We start from the raw sequence: 20665 nt of genomic DNA, 5'->3' as shown, positions 1-20665 counted from the left end.
GGTGGATTGAGAACTGGCTGAAAGGCAGAGCTCAGAGGGTTGTCATCAGTGGTGCAGAGTCTAGTTGGAGGCCTGTGGCTAGTGGCGTCCCCCAGGGCTCAGTACTGGGTCCCATCCTGTTCAACTTCTTCATCAATGACCTGGATGAGGGGACAGAGTGCCTCCTCCGCAAGTTCGCTGATGATACCAGGCTGGGAAGAGTGGCAGATACAGCAGAGGGCTGTGCTGCCATTCAGAGAGACCTGGACAGGCTGGAGAGCTGGGCAGAGAGGAACCTCATGAGGTTCAACAACGGCAAGTGTAGGGTCCTGCACCTAGGCAGAAATAACCCTAGCCACCAGTACAAGCTGGGGGTTGACCTGCTGGAAAGCAGCTCTGCAGAGAAGGCCCTGGGAGTGCTGGTGGATGACAAGTTGACCATGAGCCAGCAGTGTGCCCTTGTGGCCAGGAAAGCCAATGGTCTCCTTGGGTGAATTAGGAAGTGTTGCCAGCAGGTCGAGGGAGGTGATCCTGCCCCTCTCCTCAGCCCTGGGGAGGCCTCACCTCGAGTACTGCGTCCAGTTCTGGGCTCCCCAGTATGAGAGAGGCGTGGAGCTACTGGAGAGAGTCCAGCGTAGGGCTATGAAGATGATCAGAGGGCTGGAGCCTCTGCCCTATAAGGAATGGCTGCGAGAGCTGGGCCTCTTTAGCCTGGGGAGATCTGGGGGGGGGGGTCTTATCAATGTGTATAAGTATCTGAAGGGAGGGTGTCAGGGGGACAGGGACAAACTCTTTTCAGTTGTCCCATGTGACAGGACAAGAGGCAATGGGCACAAACTGAACCACGGGAAGTTCCGCCTGAACGTGAGGTGGAATTTCTTCACTGTGAGAGTGAAGCAGCAACCCTGTCGAACATGCTCTAGGTGTCTCTGTTTGAGCACGGGGATTAGACTAGATGATTTCCAGAGGTCCCTTCTAACTTTACCAATTCTATGATTCTAAGCCCTGAACCTTGGTAGTGCCTAGAGCTTTCAGCTGCCATCTAAACCTGAGCAGTCTAGGGTTTGAGGCTGTGTTCTCTGCATTTCCAGTTCTGGCATTATCTTAGGGCTCAACTTCCCCAAATCACTATTTGCTTTTGAAAATGTAAACGAGACCCTCTATCTTTCAGGCAGGCTCAGATGCACGGTATTCTGTGTTTCTGGGCCTACAGTCCCTGTTGTTTCTATGCTTAGCACCTTGCTCTGCATGAGGGTTAATCTGAGCCCAACCAGAGGGAAAAGAATATCGTAAAAACCCAGATAACCCAACTGTACTGTTTTCAGTGTGTGACTCTAAAAACTGATTTCCCCTTGCTGGTTTTGATCAGCTGGCTTCAATACTGAAGCATAAAAGATCCAAAATATCCAGAGGCATAATACACCTCAACACTGTGGCTTTGAATGGCCCCAAGAGCTGTTTTAATATGGTCCTGTGAACTTACATGGAAAGATACAAACTGCTAAGACATACAGGAGCTACTTCCTTGATTACACTAAATGCTGGTTCCATGAGACACTGACGGGCCTAACATTTTGTTTTAAAGAAAATCATTACCTGCTGGTGCCACCAGGCAGACAGTTTGTAATCTAGGCTGGAATATCACTGCATGAACCGGAAACAGCCTGGAAACCAAATCAGTTCAAACACAGTGTAGGAGAAGGAGAGAGTTGAAGAAGAATGTTTAAAAATATTTGCCTTTGGAAATTCAGCCCCTCCCACATGTTACCAAAATCAAATTTAAGGGATCCATCAGCTGCTGGCTCCTAGCATTAGAATTCAATATTCTGGCCAAGTCTTTCAAACTTGGTTCCTTTGCTTTCTTTAGTCTTGCTTCTCTCCTTTGTGCTTCCAAGGGTAGATCAGCTCTCCAAAAAACAGCTTCTTGCAGAGAGATGTCCAGGAATCCTTGGGGTAACAGCTGTAGGTTGGCAGCCTGTATGTCTGTACCACACTGCCATATGATAGAGGGTTGATCTGTGAGAGGGAAAGGGATAGCAACAATGAAAATATGTTGTAGTAAGAAGCACGGAGAGATGACAAGGGCAAGTGCAACTTTTGCATAGCCTCTGTTAGAACACCTCTGCAATAGTGCTGCTTACGCAGTGTTAAAGTCCCTCTCTAGCTATTTAAAGCTGTTTAGCCTTCTAAAACTTAACAAACTGCACTTGGCAAGGAGTGTTATTAGATTCATTTTCCAGGAGAGAAGCAGAGGCAAGCACTGGCAGGATTTGAGAGTGATACTTGTTATAAAAGGTTGTCGAATAGTCACCTTGTTGCTTTAGTAAGTTGTAGTGGTTAGGGAGATGGGGGCCACCAACTGCCAACAGCTGCATATTCCTCTGAAGATGCACTAGGATTCCTATGAACTCCTCTATAATGTGCCAGTTAAACTCTCTTTTTCACTAGCCTACTCCTTTAAGGTACTGAGCTCTCAGCTCACAACTATCCATTAAGCTTAACCTGACATCACTTATCTGATACTTGTGATCAAGTCCTAGCAGATTAGGATGCATACCACAGTTTAACACACAGAGCTGTTCATTACCATTTTAAATTAAGACTCCTTTGCTGGGTTCATTTTTTTCAATTCGATTTCAATCACCACCCTATGAATGATCATGTCTGCAGTCTGCTTACGCACAGCTTGTGGCCTCTAGTTATGGTTACAAAGTTGTATTGTTCTTTTGGTAGATGGAGAAGTCAGAACACATGTTAGCTGGACAAGTGGCAACAGAAGCACATTAGAACTTGGCAGTTCTCATTCCAGTGGAGCATTCCAGGGCAGAGAGATGGCTGAAGTCCTGGGCATACAGTCTGACCAAATTCGGATGCTTGAAAAGGATCTGTAGCAATAGACTGTCCCGAGAAGAGTAAAGAGATTACATAGAATTGGTGGGTCTCAGAAAATAACTCGAGAGATGTCAAGGTGAGAGGATTTAACAGAACTAGAGAAAGTTTGGACAGTGGAAAGAAATGGAAGGTCATATTCTTCTAGTGAAAGGGTCCCGCTGTATTGGAACCAGCCAAGCAGCTGCATAGCAGAAGACTCCATAATTCACAGCAGAAAATCCAAGTACAAAAGGGAAAGAAAGGCAGCAAAAAACACACGGACAGTCATTACTTTGTCAAAAGGTGAATATTTTGTCCCCTGAAGAGCTGGTTTCCTGGGAGTTTGATTATCCTATCAGTTTGCTTCAGCTATCTGGTGTTCATGGAGAGGGGAAGGATGACTGCAGAGTGCCTAAAAAGATCAAGCTTTGGGAAAGTGTGGTTAAGTAAATAGGGCATTAAAAGTAGTCCTGAAGACCTTTGCTGAATTAGTTTCAAGGCACAACATTGTTAAACAGAAGGAGAAAATGCTTGTGCCCAGAAGCATCTCTAAGAAGTTAAGAAAAAAGCCAGGGCAGCAGCTCACACAGGCTGAGGGAAGCCAAAGAACAACCAGATCCAGCATGGCCTAGCTGTGGAACAATGACTCACTGGCAGATACTAAGTGAGTTCCAGACAGATTCATAGGGAAGCTAGTTTTGAATGTAATCAAAATGAACATTCATACCCAAAAACTAAGAGCTGAGCTCATACCACCTGTGGTATGTCTAATCCAAACTCTTGCAGCTCATATTTCAAATGCACTCTACAATCTCAAGGTCAAGAATTAACCACAACATTTACTGGACATTATTTCTGAATATAAACAGTCTCATCCCATTGTGGCCATAAACAGTTTGCCAACCACCCCCTGCTTCAAAAACCCTATTTCCTCAGTTTTGTGAAGACCAGTATGTCAGTGGTGAAAACAAGTTTATCCAGAAGGGATAGGAACTGCTGCTATACAATGGAGATAAAAAGTTTGGATGACCTGGATGATATTTGGACTCAATATTTCTGGTTGAAATCTGGTTGGACCCAGTATTTCTGGTTGAACACTATGCAGAATGATGGTGCTGAGGGGTATAATTTGTGTACTTAGAAATAATAAGACATGATTTTAAACCTAGTACAATATACATTTCTACCTCTTCTATAATAAAAGGAAAGAAATAAGTAACCCCAAAACAACTGTTTTACTGGGGAAGTGGCAATCTGAGTTCCTTTTATGCAATTTATGTAGTTCAAAGCTATACTATACCCTGGTATAATACACACATCCTTTGTTTCATAATGGAGCTGTTCCTTTTTCCCTTCCTCTGTTGCTTAACCCTTTTCAAAGCAGTTCGTGTGAAAGATGACATTTCTAGAAGAAGGCATGCGGATGAATCAAATGCAGCACGTCCTCTCGCTAGACTACCAGTCAGCTGACCTGTACTGCCAGAAATATTTCTTCTTCTGTACCAAAATAAACGATTTTAACCCTTATGAAAACACTAACTATGTAAGACTTCCTGGAAAAATTTAAGCAGCATTTGGATGGAAATACCATCCCCCATCCTCCATCTGCCTGTGTCTGGACTTTGCTTTGCAATGACACCATCTAAATAATCACCTAGCTGAACTACAAGCTGAATAGGGATGCTCAAAATCAGTATGATTGATTTCTAATCAGTTACCAGTGCTCTGAAGGACAGATGTGAACATTCCAGTCATTTATAGCTTAAATTATTTTAAGTATGGTTAAACTAATACATAATCTTGCTTATCTTGCTTCCTTCAGGTATGGCTCCAAAGGGCTAACATATAGAGAGGGGACAAGAGGCAAAGTCACTGTGAAATTTTTAGAAAAAAACTATCACTATGTACTCTAAAAATTCTAGCATGTCAGCAAAATGTAGGCTTTTTAGATTTTCCTATGGAAAGACCTGTCAGAAAGTGGTATACTCAGCAGGAGTTCTGACACAGAACAGGAGTTCTGCCTGTATTTCACTTCCACCAGCACAAGTACCTTTACCAACTCTCTGCTCATTATTATTTGAGTGGAAGGCCAAAAGAGACATCTACTAAAGCACTTCCACCTCTTGAGCTGATGACTCATGCTATATTCTAGGTAACATAAAGACCTTTCTGCAATGGTCCAAGGAATATTGATCATACTAATATGATTCACTGCCTCTGCTCTCCATCTAAATCCTGATCCTTTTCCTTTGGAGAAGCTACCCACCTTGTCTCACAAGCATATTAGTGCCAAATTCTCTGCTTCACTTAACTGCTTCTGTGCCTCACTACTGGTGTCCACAGCTTCCTTTTTATGGAGTCTTCTGGGCATGGGCATGAGAGACTTTGGTTCTTATACCACTGCCCTACCTAAACACAGGAATTAGGAAGACAGCATGCTTAAGAGTATGCTACAGTTTTGCTCTAAAAGACATCTGCTGATGGGATGTCTTTTGAAATTTCTGCTAGCTGATATGCCAGTGCCATGTCTATCTAACCTCTGCTGAAATGGGGCTGGACATGGGATGAAAAAAGCAAGAACTGGGAAACTGGTTAATTCCTTCCCATACATTCTTCTTGTGTCCAAATATTCTTTATACAATTCTATATACTGACTCAGGCTGTCCTCCTAGGACAGTCTTTGCCTTTTCTGGCGAAGAGCCAGAACAGCAACTGTGTGATACAGCAGGACTGCTGCAAAGTCAGGAAATGGGAGTTTTACAATCACTTCTGAAAGGGTAAGGAGAACTTCACTGCTACTATCAGATCATTTTTTTTTCCAGAAAATTTTCCCTTTATTATGTCTGGCAACAGAGCATAGAAATGCAATGTTACGAAAGCACAGGTAACTGCTATATACCTTGCCAGAGCAACTTAGGAGATTATAAGAGGAGGCCATTCCCTCTCTTCTCTCATCCACACTCTCATCCTGACTGCATCATGAAATAGCTAAAGCTTTTCAACACATCTGGAAGGGAAGATCTTTTTTTAGCCCATAATTACCTTTCATTAAGGATGGTTTAGTTGCCTTCTTTTGCTTCTCTTAGTGTTTAGCTAAGGAGCAGCTCCACATAGCCAGGAAGTGAGGTGACAATGACATTAAGTTTTAATTACAGAAGCAACAGAGCTTCATGTTTCTTGTATCTACACACATTCATTTTCATGCTATATCAGATACTGCATTTTCTCTAAGCTGAAGAGACAAGCAGAGTATTAAAAAGTACAGAAAGCAGCAGTTATTGCAGTGTGAAGCATATTTCCCTTGTTTCAACACTGCACTGTTGACATTTTTTAAGTGGTGCCTTTATAAAAAGATACCAAGTAATAGGACCAGTTTCAGAACTCCTACTGAAGAGAAAAGGTTATTAGGGATAATCCAAATGGAAGCCTTGAGCAGAAAATGTAAATGAGGGCACAAAAGTGGCTTACCTGCATAAGGAGTCGAAGAGGTTTTCCATGCTTCTGTTCAAGAACTCTGAACTTCACACCAGCTGAAAATAAACAGAACAAGGAAACCAAAGTAATGCTGGAGAGAAGCACCTGCTATTTGCTGTTCAGCTTTGTTGGCTGAGTACCACTTTTCTAGAGATGGGGTTTTTAACCTTCTTGGATTTATGAATCCCTACAAAGTTTCAACAGGAAGCACAGACTCTCTCTATAATAATTTTAAACTTAATGGCAATGGATGCATGTTTCTCAGCTTCACTATAAGTACCCCTTGACTTCCAGGTTGAAAATGCAGTCCCAAAGAAAGCACAAAGCCTAGAAATCAAAAAGAAAGAACTGATCATGACAGAGGGACTTCAACCTTTACCTGCTCCCAAACCTCCAACAGAATGGGAACTCCATGTTAATAAGAGGCAGAGGACTCTCCTTTAATTTGTGCTCATGTGGATATGGCACATGTGCAAACCTCTCTCCCTTTCAGACTAAGGGGGGAAAGTGGCCCAGAGGCTTTAAAAACATTTCAAAGCAATCACTGCCAATTAATCCTAGCATTTGTATGTTTTTAACACACTGCTCACTCTATCAAACCTGTCAGTTTTGTACTCCCTCTTGCACTTGCTACATTCCCAATTCTTTAAAGATAAATAGGAAAGATATTGGATTCCAAGTGTGACATATTGCACATGAATGTTTAATGTAATGTTTCAAAGAAAGATTATGATCAGGACTAAAGAGCCTTAAAAACAAAAAAGAAAAAAGAAAGATCTCAAATCACTTCACAGAAACAAAACCAATCCATCTTCAGCCTATGTGTAACAACCAAGTGTGCTCTATTATTCCTTTCTATAGGTAAGAAGACAAGAGAAATGATCTGCCACAAATCAAATAATGACTCAGAAGCAGAAACAGAAATAAAACTGTTCATCTGTGTTGGCCCCACTGATAGAGTATCTATGTGTCCTTTACATATGTAGAAAATAGATTTTTTTTCTCTTTTTCCTTAAGCTTTGAATTAATTCTAACTCTACAGTTTATTCTTTCTTCTGGGAGGGAATTCTCTTGTCAGGCAGAGGGCTCTGATTTAAACTACATCTCCCAAAATCATAAGGCCTTTTCTGTGCAGGACAGGAAGGAATGATTTGCCTTTTGTTGGGTTATATTGAAACATGGGCTTTCCCAATAGCTTCAAAAAGATGTTAAAGTTTTCTGGATCTCGACAAACAAATGTGCTGGAAGGGAACAATTGCTCAGAGTTACTCATTGAGTTTTGGCTAAGAGGAAATGTCTGAGTCATTCCAGGAACTTCTCTTCAGGAAGGCAGTTTGTCAGAGGTAGACACAAATAAGTGAGCACTAGAGTTTAAGGTATGTGGTTTAGTACTCTGGAGCCCTATGTGAGGAACAGTCTTTTAGACTAGCAAGTGCTGTATTCTGTAGGTCACGGCTGCACACTCCCCTTCTACAGCCGCAAGCTAACAGTCTCTTAAGACTATTTACTTGTTCAAGAGTCTTAAACTTCTAAGAAAATACATGCACAGAGTGTTTACAAATGAATTTATTTTGGAATGACCTACAGATTACTATAATGTTTAGAACCCTTTGAGCAATTCACTTCACAGAAAAAGCAAGAACGCTCTGTCTATTCCAGATCATTCCAGGAGAGAACTCCAAATTATCTCCTGTAATTACCAGCCAGCTCTAGAGTCTAGGGTTCTCTATTTTATGTGAACAGTTATCATCAATGGCACAAAAAAATTCAATACGTGAACCCATTTGCTTTGTTTCACAAGACAGCACTCTGAAGAAAGCTCACTGCTTATTTGTTTTCCACTAGCCAAAGAGGCACCAACATGACTGGACCTAGAACCATGCACTGAGAATGACAACCCTGTCCCAAAGTTTATAAGGTAAATAGGTATTGGGCAAGAAGGAAAGAGAAGTACAGAGAAATGAACTGACTTGTCCAAGATCATTCAACTTAGGTGAGGGCAGAAACCCAGACTCCTGAACCTCACTGCTAGATCTTAACACTTTAAATCAAGATAACAGTGTACCCATCCCTGCCAAGGTGGCAGCCCTTTAGCTAATGCTGAGCAGACAGAATTCTTGCACAGAGGACATCAGCTGTGATGCATTTTCAAACGGCTTTTTAAAGTCTAAAGTATTCCACTTCTGATGTGTGGAAAGAAAATATGTAGTTCTGGCATTTGGACAGATCATAACTCACCTATCTTGGCCCAGGCTTCGTCAATAATAATTGTTTTGTCAATTCAGAAGTTGAGCCAAAAAACTTGGGAGGCCAGATGCCAGGACTGAACTGAGCTGAACTTAAACACTGCACTCAAACCTTGCTGACGGGAAGAGCTATCTATCCATGCTGGTAGAATCATTCTGATGATGCTTGTAAAAGCTTGTAAAACCACCAGCTGCCATGACATATGCCAAAAGATGTCCTATCCAAGTTCTAAAGCAGAAAATGGAGGCAAAAATTAAGCATTAGGGACATCAGGTGAAGAGTACTCTCTAAAGTCTTTCGAACTGCTCCTTCTGTTACCACTCCAATAAAATGTTTTTATTCTGTGCCAGGAACACGGGCCAGAGAAATTTTCAAAGATGCCTTCTCATTTAGCAGGCATAGCATTGTGGTGTTCTCTTTTTAAATGTTCAAGGGGAGCAAACAAATAGTCAACAAAGAAAGTAAGTCAGGTAACAAATTCAACTGAGCAGACAACTTTCTGCTTACACCAAAGTTTTCTATCCTGCAGAAGGTGGCAAGCTGAACAAAACCCAGAAGTAACCCAAGACTGACTGGATTAAAGGGCTTTATGTCTCTCAGTGGCAACAAATTTTCCTTCTGCCCTTTGACCTGATGTTTACTGCATCAGTTTTCTTCAGCAGCATTTCCTGTTCTTCAAAGACAGCCCTGATGGGTTAAGAAGATTCTGCCAGTAAGTTCATAGGAACCTGCTGAAGGCACACATGGAAAAGCAACAGATTTCGTAACACTTCTCAGCTCTACCTTACGAAAATCAAGTTTGGCACTGCTCCAACAGACAAGACTGTTATCAGTTGTCTTGGGCTTCCTTTGTATTTGACCACTGGCCGTGGTTTGGTGATGACCATGCTCTTTCTTATATTTAAGGTTTCTTGCTACATGCTCTTAAATGGATGGGAGATGATGATTTAGATCTGCTTGACTTTAGCTGGGTTAACCATACCTGTTTTCAGTTAAAGCATTTCAAAATGACCTGTTACTCTATACCTAATCAGGTTATGAGAAGTAGAACAAAAACGAGTAGTTTCAAAATGATGATAGGCTGAACTCAAAAAGCCAATGATTACATGAAACCTACCTAGAGCTCTGAAATTTAACTGAACACTTCAGTTCAGGTCTTTAATTAGTCAAGTCAGCAGAGGACTGAAGGAGCTGCACTGGTATGCCCACTGCAGATCCAGCCCTTTTAAAGTGCTGATCTTCCAAGTATTTTTGTAAAGTGCTTCACAGCCAAAAATTTCAAGCTTAACAGATTGTTTAACTCTCAGAAATTGTACAGGACCTAGTATACTAGAACTGGAATAAAAATCTGAACTTATTAAAAAGGTGCTTGTTTGGGTGTCACTTTTAGTTACGACTGGCTTTGTAAAGGTGCTTCTGATTCTGCTTCAGCATCAAATTTCTTCCATTGACAGCCTTATCCTGCTCCTTGGGGTGACCAGTTAACAATATGGACAACTGCAGGACTGGATCTATGCACCTGAGACCTCAGTTCATTGGCCTACTGCATCTTTTTATTCACAAACTATTCCTGCATCAGTTCGAGGAATCACCATGAAATGCAGAAGGCAAGATCCCTAAATTTCTGCCTGAGCCAGTCCTGAAGGACTTACCTGCAAGTCTGTAGGATCTGCAGAGCCGAAGGATGATTGAGTAAAGAGGCAGAGAGTCAATCAGGTCGACTAGCAAGTGTATCAAGCCTTGCACAACCACCACCAGCAAACGGAGCTACAAAGAAAAAGATTAATTGGCAAGGCTCAGAGAAATAGGAGGACCAACATGTGCATCTTCATGAGTTGATCTGCAATCTGACATTTTTATGTGCTAAGGTAATGCCTCCCAAAGTAGGTTTGATGTCTAGAAGTGCTGGGCATCCAGCCACTGCAGGAGGTTCTTTGACAATCTTAGCCTAAAGTTGTAACTGTAATGAAGTACTTATTGTTTTAGAGGCTATGACCTCTAAATCCACGGCAACTATTCTACTTTCATTGCTCACAGTCTAAAAGGGGGAATTCAGACTTCTATTTCTAGTAAATTCTATCACTGTACTGCTAAATATAGAATTTTCTCTTTCCAAAAAGGAAGCACCTTATTTCTGACTGAAGAAACCCCATATAAAGCATTTAAGTAAGAGCAAAGGAGCAAGAAATGGGCTTCTTGTTTTGTGTTTTGCATCCCCTGCACTTCCTTTTGTTGGAATGTATTTATTTTTGCTGTCAAACTCATCTGAAAAGAGATGGTTCAAAAGAGATGTTGAAATTTTGTGGAGGCTACTGCCTGTGGAAAATTTTGCTTCAGGCCTCAAATCACACTGGTCATATTGGAGGTAGAAAAGAAAAAGTCCAACCCTCCTAGCAAAACCTGGCTGAGAACATGTAACACAGTAGGTTAATTTTCAGAAAGAGAAGTTCTGGATCAAACTACAGCGGCCATTATGCCAGATGTGGGAGGAAAGATTAAAAATGACTTTTAAGTGAAATACATGGAATGTTTTGTCCTGCTGACTTTGATTTGCTGGAAATACCCTTTGGAGAAACATAGTCATGTATCCTGAATTCCATTTACTTGATCTTTGTAAGCTGTGTGGCAACCTTCTTGGGACACTCAGACAAATATTTTCTTTGTGGATGACAGTAAATGACTAGGAATCCTTTTTCTAATATATCAGAAGATTATATGTGACTGGCTTTAAGGGTTAAATCTTACCAGGGTAAACACCAAATAATACAGTGCAGTTGTAGGCAGAAGGAACAGTAGGATCGTAAATAGCAAAGTGCCAATAAATAACTAGAGGAAAAAGAAACACAAACAATCATTAGCACAGCAATTGCAAAAAAATAAAAATAAAAATAGAACAATAGGAAGTGGTGAGACAATGAGCATTTGCAAGATTCTAAATACTTTTTTTTACTCTCTATGTGAATAACTGTTACCTTGAATATTTTCAGTGCTGCTTCTCTCACTGGCCTTTTTAGAAGGCTCCCTGTTACAGAATTATGTTTGGAAGGATATGTAAGATAGATTCTGACAGCATTTTTTCCTTTTCAGACAATACTCGAGATTTCCTATTTTAGGCCAGCTTCCTTAGGAAACAAGGCTTATGCGATAACGCTGTCTGTCCATCCCCTACCCCCATGATCTGTAAAACCATTGGCCAGTTTTTACCTGAAAAAAAGATAGAAGGCTAGAAAGAAGTAGAAATTTGGTAGGTAATTCTGCAGAAATTTGAAATGTGGTTTTTTTTTTTCTTTTCTCCAAATTGGTGTTTCCTTTTAGGGAAAAGCTGACAGAAAATAGTTAGCACTAACACTGCCACTGGAAGCAACTGGCTGGCCAGCCAGCAAGTCTGCAGCTCAGGAGCAGGCACAGAACTTCTGCCTATTGCTCAGTGGAGGTGTCACCAAAATCAGGGCCAGAGGGAGAGAGAAAGAAGCTGGGGTTACTGGGGCAAAGGGGAGCAATGTTTAGGAGATAAAAGAGAAAAATCCATAGGAAAGCATTTGTCATTAGCTCCACTGCCCACAAAACACATTATTTTTATTTCAGGCCAGCCCAGTTGGCCAAAATCAAACTAATTCCAAGTGGAATCAATGGAGAAATGCAGACTTATGACAGATGAGGATTTGATTCTTCAATTTGCAGGCACAGCTTCCAGAACAGAGAAGATAAAAGAACACAAGGCACGGCCATTTTTTCAGAAAGAGAACATGACTATGGCATATTATGAAAGAAAATACCCAGACAGTCCTGTCCCAGAGGCAGATCAACATCCCAGCTTTAAGTGTGTAATCAGAAATAGATCATAACCCATCCCTCGCTCACTTCTCTTCATAACGTGTTTCTCCCCTCCTTCATGACTCCACTACTGTTGCTTAGCATCTCAGTAAGTCTTTTAAGGTCTGCTTTGAATGTCTCTTCCCACCTAGGCCAATGACAAAACTCCCACTGGCTTCCATAGCAGCAGGATGAAGCTTGAAGTGCCAAACTAATTATTCTCAAAGCACATAGGGACAGAAGACTGATGTAAATTGTGTTCCTGACACAGAGGCTCTTACTTTTCCAGCACTATGGAAAAAGAAAAATAGCTCTTCCATTGTGATAGAAGAGGCTTAAGAGTATATGTCACAACGGAGAGAGAGAGATACTGGCCCTGGAAGTTACCAAACAGCACTGCAAGCTAGATTGCAAAGAAGGCTGCAGAGACATGAGCCAGCCTCTCCAAGCCAGATCTCTTCATGGTATCTACGATTCTCAGCAAAATAAACACCCAGAGCTGTGAAATAACAGGTAACAATTGGAACAAATATTACTATCGTGATTTTTTATTCCCAGACATTTTACTCGTGTTTGCAAGAGCAGGCATGGCACAGACAGGCTTGGCTGAACTCTTCTGTGCAATTTCAGAATTTGAAATGAGGTTAAACTGTTTCACACACACACCAAAAAAAAAAAAAAAAAAAGCATTCGCTGTTCCAGTGAAAATGTGTGGGCCAGGCTCCAAAGCAACACGAATTAAACAGGGCCTTTTAATAGAAACTATAGGAAGTCTGTTACCATGCCAACACCCCTGAGCAACACTTCTTAAATTGCATCCCTCCTCCATATTCAGTCTCCCACCTGTGCTCAGAGAGGGTGTGAACATCTGCACCACCCACTGATGTTCACAAGGGTGCCCTGCAGGTGCTCAGCACCTCCAAGAATTAGGTCTCCTGAGCATGCAGAGAAGTGATGGGGTGCTATAAGACAGCAGTGTCCAAGGATTTGTTTGAAGAGCCGACAACACAAAGTGTGAAGGTATGCACTTTTTTGGGGCCCTATGAAACCTCCTGTGGTTTGTGTTTCAATATTAAACAAAGCAGAACAGGGTCATGTTGCCTGCAGGCAGCATCCTGCAACATGTCCCTGGCATTGTAGCACTACCTGGTCCAAGTCATAGGAGCAGGAATCTACCCGCTGTCTGAGGACGTTCCACTTCTTCCCACGGAACAAGCGCCAAAGAGACGACAGGCCATAAATTTTCAGGCAGTAGAGCCTGAGCAAAGAGAAGACACTGTGAATTAGAACTGTGAGCTCTCCAGCTTCAACACAAAGCAGCTGTCATCATCACACTCATGCACCCACTGATTGATGCCACAGAACTCAGGGTGGCAAAAGAAATCAACACAAGAATGATGCCGATAAAATACTAATTGCTCAGTCATCTGTATATGGGCTGTCCCTTGGCATGGACAAAGCAGGGTACTGCTGAAAGCTATGGATCAGTGGAGGGCAATAGTTATGTCCATGTCCCCTGCCTATGACGAAGCTCTTGATTGTAGGATTTCTGCTACTATTGATAATGGAGTTGGCATATGGGGAACAGCAAGTTCTGCAGGAGGGAGGATCCTATGAGCAGGAGCAATCACTAGTCTCCTGCCACTTCCTTCACTATAGCAAAATAAGCAGTAAGCTTACTCCCCAGGGCTCAGCTTTTTCTCTCCATTTTTTATCTGCTCCGTTCCCCTCACTTCACACCCTTTCTACGGCAGCAGCAGCTAAATCTTTGCCCCTTTCATCTGAGACAATACAATTCAATTTTGCCTACACAGCACAGAGAGACAAAGGGGTAAATAGGAAAGGATGGGAGTCCCTGGCAACTGCTTTAGTAAACCACAGTTTCAAACACCTGTAAAAGTGAGAAGAGATCAACCAAATAGACGGTGGCACCCCTTTGACATCTTTTCATCATTAGGCTTTAGCAAGTTGGTGCTATGACACTTGAAGCTACTTGCCTCCCATAAAGATGGCAACAGTGGGAGAAGCTTGGGGTAATAAGAGGTGGGAAACAGAGGCACCTCCAGAATACCTTGATATAGCAGGAAAGAGCCCATGGAGTGGAGAAGAGGGACAAAGAACCCTGGGCAGCAATCTCCAACATAAATGGATGTAAAGAAGTGGGATACAACTAATCTGTGGGGCAGAACAGAGCTTGAGAAAGTGCGACCTACTAAAGGCAGACTGGTTAACTAGCCTAGTTAAAGTGTAACAGCTGCTCAAACTTCAAGACAGCACTGTGAAAGCAGTGGCAAGGAGTCTTATCCAAGAGAGTAATCTGGTTTGAGGAACACTAACTGCTTCAAGGAATTGGCAGGGTGCCCCCAAAGGGCTGGCAGGCACAGCTCAGTGCACTAATCTCTAGGTAAGAGGGTGCCAGAACAACTCCTTCAGTTGTCCTGCCTTGCGGCTCAGACTAAGCACCTGCCTGTTCCCCCATGCACCATGACATAATATCAAGCACGTGTATCTGATATAGCATCTGCCCCACCTTGACTGGCTACCTGCACACACATCACAGAATCATAGAATTGGTAAGGTTGGAAGGGACCTCTAGAGATCATCTAGTCCAACCCCAAACGAGTGGCCCATTCGGGGATCAAACCCATGAACTTGGCATTATTAGCACCACACTTTAACCACGTGCCCACTTTCATTTCACTATGTGGTTAGTTTCAGAAGAGGATCTTAGATGTCACCATCACCTGAACCAGCAAATTCTCCTGCCAGCTACACAAACACAAAGTGTTGTGATTTCGTGGATGTGGGTGACTGGCATCCTTTCCTGACTCTCCATGGGGGACACCAGGCACAGCAGGGCTGCTGCTTGCTTCAAGATAAAGAGCTGCAGCAGACATCTGAGGCTGGCAGACTGGCTCCCTGTGGCTCATGCAGGAAAAGCAATTAGCAGGGAAAATGCTTTTCGTATTTCCATTCACTGCACAGCTATGAGGGACTAAAGCTATGTATCCACTCCTCAAAGCTCAAGAAAGAATCTCCACAAAGTAGGGGTGCTGGGAAGAGACTCCACATAGATAGTACTGATCTCAGGTGTAAGCCTCATGCTCACAACCAAGCTGATTCATAAATTGTATCTCAGTATTTCTAACCATCTCCGACATTACCTGTTACTAAAGTTCTACTATTTCTTCTATTGTTTAAAATGTACAGCCCTCTATTCTTATCTTGTGAAGGAATGATGATAATCTGTACTTTTTAGGCCAAAGATTCCCTTATTGATTACCTTATCTCTTGTCTCCTTTGAAGGAGCAGATATTCCCCAGTACCCTGTGTGATGCCGAGTGGCCACGTGTGTCAATGGAGGGCATGAACAGAGCATGCTGGTTGCACGGTAAACTCAATGTGCCCAGTAAACCCAGAATGTGCCCCAAAGCCCCTCACACCCCTCCCTCAGAGCTTCTCCCTGGCTCCCAGGCCATGAGGCCCTTCAGTAGGTCTGGGCAATGATGCAGGGATGGTGTCACAGCCATGCTGCAACCTCAAACATGCCAGCTAGGCGCCATGATACAGACAGAACCTCTAAAGCAGGGCACAGTCAGGGACTGAACTTCTCAGCTCCTCCTCCTCCCCTCCAGTTCCCCTTAAACTACTGAGTAGGGTACAGCTAAAAAGAGGGAATCAAAAGTACAGCATGAACTGCTTTATTGCACTATACCTCTTATGTAGTTTTTTTTTCCAGGTCACCACCACAATAAGTAAACACTAAATGCAAGGGAATTGAAAGATAGGCTGCTTGTACTGCTGTGGCCATCACTTCTACATGCATAAAAGAATGCAATAAATTAATTTTCAGCTTAAATTGTGAATTCAAAAGAGCTATACCAGGAATGTATGTACCCAGTATGATATCTGGGTTCATGACAAAATGAATGAATATCCCAGAGATATGATACATGAAGGTTTAGGTTTTCTGGCTTCTTTGGTAAAGAATCAAGCCACTGTGACCAGGTATCTCAGATACCTGCTTTTAGCTAATGCTTCTGTATGATAAGGGTCTTGCTCTGATTTAGCAAGAGGCTTTGGCAACATCAGCAGTAAGCATCTGCTACAGCAGAGAGCTGTTAGCTGCAGTACTCCACAAATTAAAGACATGCCCTGTGCATGTGCATTAGCCCTTCTCTCCAAACATACCTAAGACACAAACAAAAGAAATCAACTCACCTGGCTCCGTAGACATAGAAGCAGTAGATGTGGAAGGTCAGAAGAGCAACGATGTCAGAGATAATGCAAAGAGCCACAGTCAGGCCCAGACAAGCTGACAGACCAACATACCAGAGGATCATCTCAATGAATGGAGACATCAGGTGAATGTAGCCTAGTGGACATCACAGAGTGTCAGAGTAAGAAAAGGACATTTGACTGAAACCCTGCTGAAACTCCCAAAAGACTCTGCCCTAGAATATTACTCCAGAGATCACAGCTAAGACAACATGGAAGTAAAACTAGAAAATTCCTTCAGATGGCCATCTTCTATTTAGGAGGGCCTACAGAAATTCTCTTCCCTCCTAGGTCTCTGTCCAGGTGTGTCAGTTCTGTGAGGAAGGGGACCATATGCTCAGTTTGAACAGAGGAGTCACTGAACTCCATATGTGATTTATTTTTCTGGATTTGTGTCCACGTTCATAGATACATTTTAACTGCACATGTCAGTCTTCACTGAAACAGCTTCCTAGGATAGGGTCTGCATTTGGTTCTTGAGATAACACTTCTCATTCCTATCCTATCAACTACCTCTTACAGGGCAAAGACTAAAAAAGTCTATATAAGAACTAAAACTTTACCTTGGACACTAACCACTAATGGCACCAAAGAGTAAGTTCTGCTGTAACTTCCATTATTTGCAAAGCATCAAGACAAGCACTTTATTTAATATGCATGACTTTCTTGTGTGGGAATCCAACTTTGGCTTGAGTTCCCAGAGCAGAAAGACTCACAGACAAGTATGCACTTGCAGCAGTGCACTTTGATTCATTATTTACCTCTAGGCAAATATTAAACACTTGGGAGGGAAGAGATGAAAGAGGAGGCTGGGAAGTTGAACAGTTGCACTTACTAATCCAAAGATGGATGTGGTAAAGGAAGAAACGACCCAAAACCTGATCCAAAGCTCGGTTCATTTTCAGTCCAGCTGGTGCTCCCATTAGCCACTGGAGCAGGTCCTGGAGCTCTTTAGCTATATGCTACAAACAAGTAAATGATATAAAAGACTTATTGCACTGAACAGGTCAAGTGTACTGAACATGCTACCCCACTGCACAAAATATTCTCACCACACCCTAAAAACCAGTGTGGAAAGAAAGCATGCAAGCAAAGAATTATTTTGCAGACAACTAGCTAAATCAGCTAGTTTTTGCACAAATGATTCTTTTCTAAACCTAAACATAACAGCACAAGACGAAGCCAACCTGCTTAAATGGTCTCAGTGCTGGGAACATGAACCTAGTGTTTGTTTCTGGTCAGCTCTAGTAGACTCGCACAGTATAACTTCTTGACATATTGAGACTTCTTGCAAGAGATGGGCAAATGCAAGTGCACAAACCAACTTCATTAGACCAACAACTGAAGAGTCAGAATTGAGGGAGCAATTTAACTATGGAGAAGGCTATCAGGATTTTTAAAGAGCAAGAGGGTGGTGCACCCCTGGACAGGAAAGGTGAATTTTTACACCAAAACACCTGTGTGTGTTTACGGCAGGGCAGCAAACATTAAATAAGCACACTTTACATATAGGTAAACTTTGTTTATAACCTGTGGTGTATTAGGCAAGATTAACTGTGTTGTAAAGTGCTAATCTTGCTTAGCTACATTGTAGTAGCACTGCCATTATCTTGTCTCTATTGCAGGCTTCTGGGAGAGATACCTATTGCATCCAAGTAAAAAAGAAGCCCTCTGAGTCACTGAGAACAAAGCCTCAGTGAGTTCACTACCTGAGTCACTGAAAGCTTTGACTCACAGTCTTTGGTGATTTAATCCTAGGTTGATTTTATTTACTGATTTTAACTCTCCATCCCATCCCTCTGCCAGAGGTCCTCATTGCAGTAGGCAGAGCAGAAAAAGGGATGGCTCTGCTCCTCAGCCGTAGCACTGTGCAGCTTAACCTCTTCATGTACGCTGAAACCAATGGTGAAGTCCATTCACCAGATTGTTAGTTGAGGTAGCTGAGAGTGGTAGTCTCCAGCAAACAGGTGGGGAACATACCTGGGAGAAATGACCTCTAACACTTTCCTGCATGAACTGTTTGAGATTGTGAGTGAAAGCCTTCAACCTCTGAAAACTCCAGTCATAACCAAAACCATGCATGTCAGTTGCAGTGAAAATTGTGTGTGTGCAGAAGAATCGAGACATGTTACCTGAAACTGATGCACTGCAGCCTACTTTCCCCAACGTTCACATGCATAATTTCTCTGTAGGCACATGATTTCCAAAGAATGACTCCATTTTATTTATTAACCAACACAATCATTGTAAAATGAGTTTGTAAACATGTACTTTTAATGTAGTGGCAAAATTATGAGCTCCATCTTCAGCTTGACCAAAAGTTCCTTTAATAACATGGTTCCCTTTTTTCTTTCATTCACTTTCCACCTCAGCAGTTCTTAAACTATCTCACTGCAAATCAGAACTGGCTTGAACTCATGGCTCTTAGCCTTGTTGCTGAGAAAGAAGTGTTAGCTACTTTATAAATAGACTGTTTTTAATATTTAAAATGTTGCAGTTGTAACTCAGAAAAAGCATTTGGGGATGTTAATGAAATATTTAAATGCTTGAAAGTAGTCATTCAGCAAGGCTGTTTTCCAACACTGAATATTTCTCACATTTCCAGTTCCAGAGGTGCCGCTAAATTCTGACAGGGCACTGCAGCTTTGGCAAGGTGCCTTGGCTTGCTGTACTTAGCTGGGCAAAGCCCTTCAGAACGAGGTCATAAGTCATAACATTGCAGGTTGTTTTCCCATTATATTGATCAACAACAAGCAGAATCAGAAAAGGTGGCTAGGAAGTCCAGTCCTCTTGTTGTAGCCACGAACGCTGAATGTACCTAATATTAATAATTGGAATACAGTGTATTACATGGAAGTTGTTTCATTAAGGGGCTGTAGGGACATTACCAACCTGGAGACTGCAACTAGGGTGGTTTAGATTAGATCACTGTGGGCATATTTTCTTTATAGTCATAGTCTACTTGCTAAATTTCATATCTAGAGGCTCTAGTGGTGATGTGACATCAATAGAGAAAGATACACAAGTCTACCACTCTAAATTATCTGTCTAATTCTGCTTATCACTTGGGTTTTTCTATAAGCTCTTAAAGGTTGTTTCAAACCGCAATATATAGGGCTAAGCTGCATGTAACCGGTGTAAGGGAATAGAATATTTATGCACATGCTCTAGTTAAAGAAATAAAAGCCCTTCTTAACATACACATTTGCCCTGTGCCTGTTGCAGGACTTTGGGGCTCTAAGTTTCACTGTTTTACAAATGACATCTAAGATTATTTTCCAGGTAGTATTCTCTCTGCTTGGTTTACAGATTAGCAGAACATGACTGAATAGAATCTTGCATCCTATTTATCACTAAGTCCCAGTAACATTTTGGGAGGTATGATCTATGATACTGCTCCAAAGATACTACAGTGTAAGGAGAAGAAAACACAGCCAGGATGGAAGAAGTGAGGGAAAAAAGGTTTATAAGCAGTTCTTTTTAAAACAGGAAAGCGTAGCACTTTCAATTGGTTGATTTTTTTTAAAGGCTGTCTCAAGGAAAGCAAAAATAAGAACTGTCATTGGAAGCCTGGTGGAAGCAGGAGGAAGGTGGGTAGGAGTTGTGAGGGCACTTACAGAGAGATTATTCACATTTTCCATGCTTGGTTTTGAAAGTCTGCTCAAAATCAGTCCTTTGTATTGCATACGGCTACTCCCCAGGTGTCTCTGAATCACATCTGCTTTATATACCGACAAAGGCAATTTGCTATTACAGTCAGCACAGCTCATCAAGCAGTGAAAGTGGGAGCTGCAGTTCATGATGTCTTGTGCATCATCAACAGTCGCCAGCTAAGTGCTGATTTGAGAACCATTATATCAGGAGATGATGAATGACAGCCAAGGAACATGGCTTGATCCTCAGGTAAGCAGGCTGAGCTTGTGACCCTGACAACTGACAAGAGTTAAAATAACTTACCTGCTCCTGTTTCTTTCCAGAGAGATATTTGATTGGGGGCAAAAAA

At 42.1% G+C, this 20665-nt stretch overlaps 1 protein-coding gene across 4 annotated transcripts in view; it reads right to left on the bottom strand.

The window, feature by feature from the left end:
- Nucleotides 1–1416: 1416 nt before the first annotated feature.
- PIGQ (phosphatidylinositol glycan anchor biosynthesis class Q) overlaps nucleotides 1417–20665 on the bottom strand; it is a 34949-nt gene continuing 15700 nt past the window's right edge. For 3 of the 4 annotated variants that reach the window (XM_062588151.1, XM_062588153.1, XM_062588152.1), the window contains exons 6-12: nucleotides 17498–17624; nucleotides 16606–16759; nucleotides 13531–13642; nucleotides 11317–11397; nucleotides 10224–10338; nucleotides 6319–6380; nucleotides 1417–1995 (exon numbers count right to left, since the gene is read on the bottom strand). In XM_062588151.1, the coding sequence (XP_062444135.1) occupies nucleotides 1843–1995; nucleotides 6319–6380; nucleotides 10224–10338; nucleotides 11317–11397; nucleotides 13531–13642; nucleotides 16606–16759; nucleotides 17498–17624 (804 nt within the window). In that variant the 3' untranslated portion in view covers nucleotides 1417–1842. Of the gene's footprint in view, nucleotides 1996–3202; nucleotides 3277–6318; nucleotides 6381–10223; nucleotides 10339–11316; nucleotides 11398–13530; nucleotides 13643–16605; nucleotides 16760–17497; nucleotides 17625–20665 lie in introns of those variants that run through there. The other variant, XM_062588154.1, reaches the window with a different exon arrangement.

Source organism: Rhea pennata, chromosome 15 (assembly GCF_028389875.1).
Source record: "Rhea pennata isolate bPtePen1 chromosome 15, bPtePen1.pri, whole genome shotgun sequence".
In the NCBI taxonomy this organism is placed as follows: domain Eukaryota; kingdom Metazoa; phylum Chordata; class Aves; order Rheiformes; family Rheidae; genus Rhea; species Rhea pennata.
The sequence above is the reverse complement of the archived record's forward strand: the minus strand, read 5'-3'. Positions and strand labels throughout refer to the sequence as shown.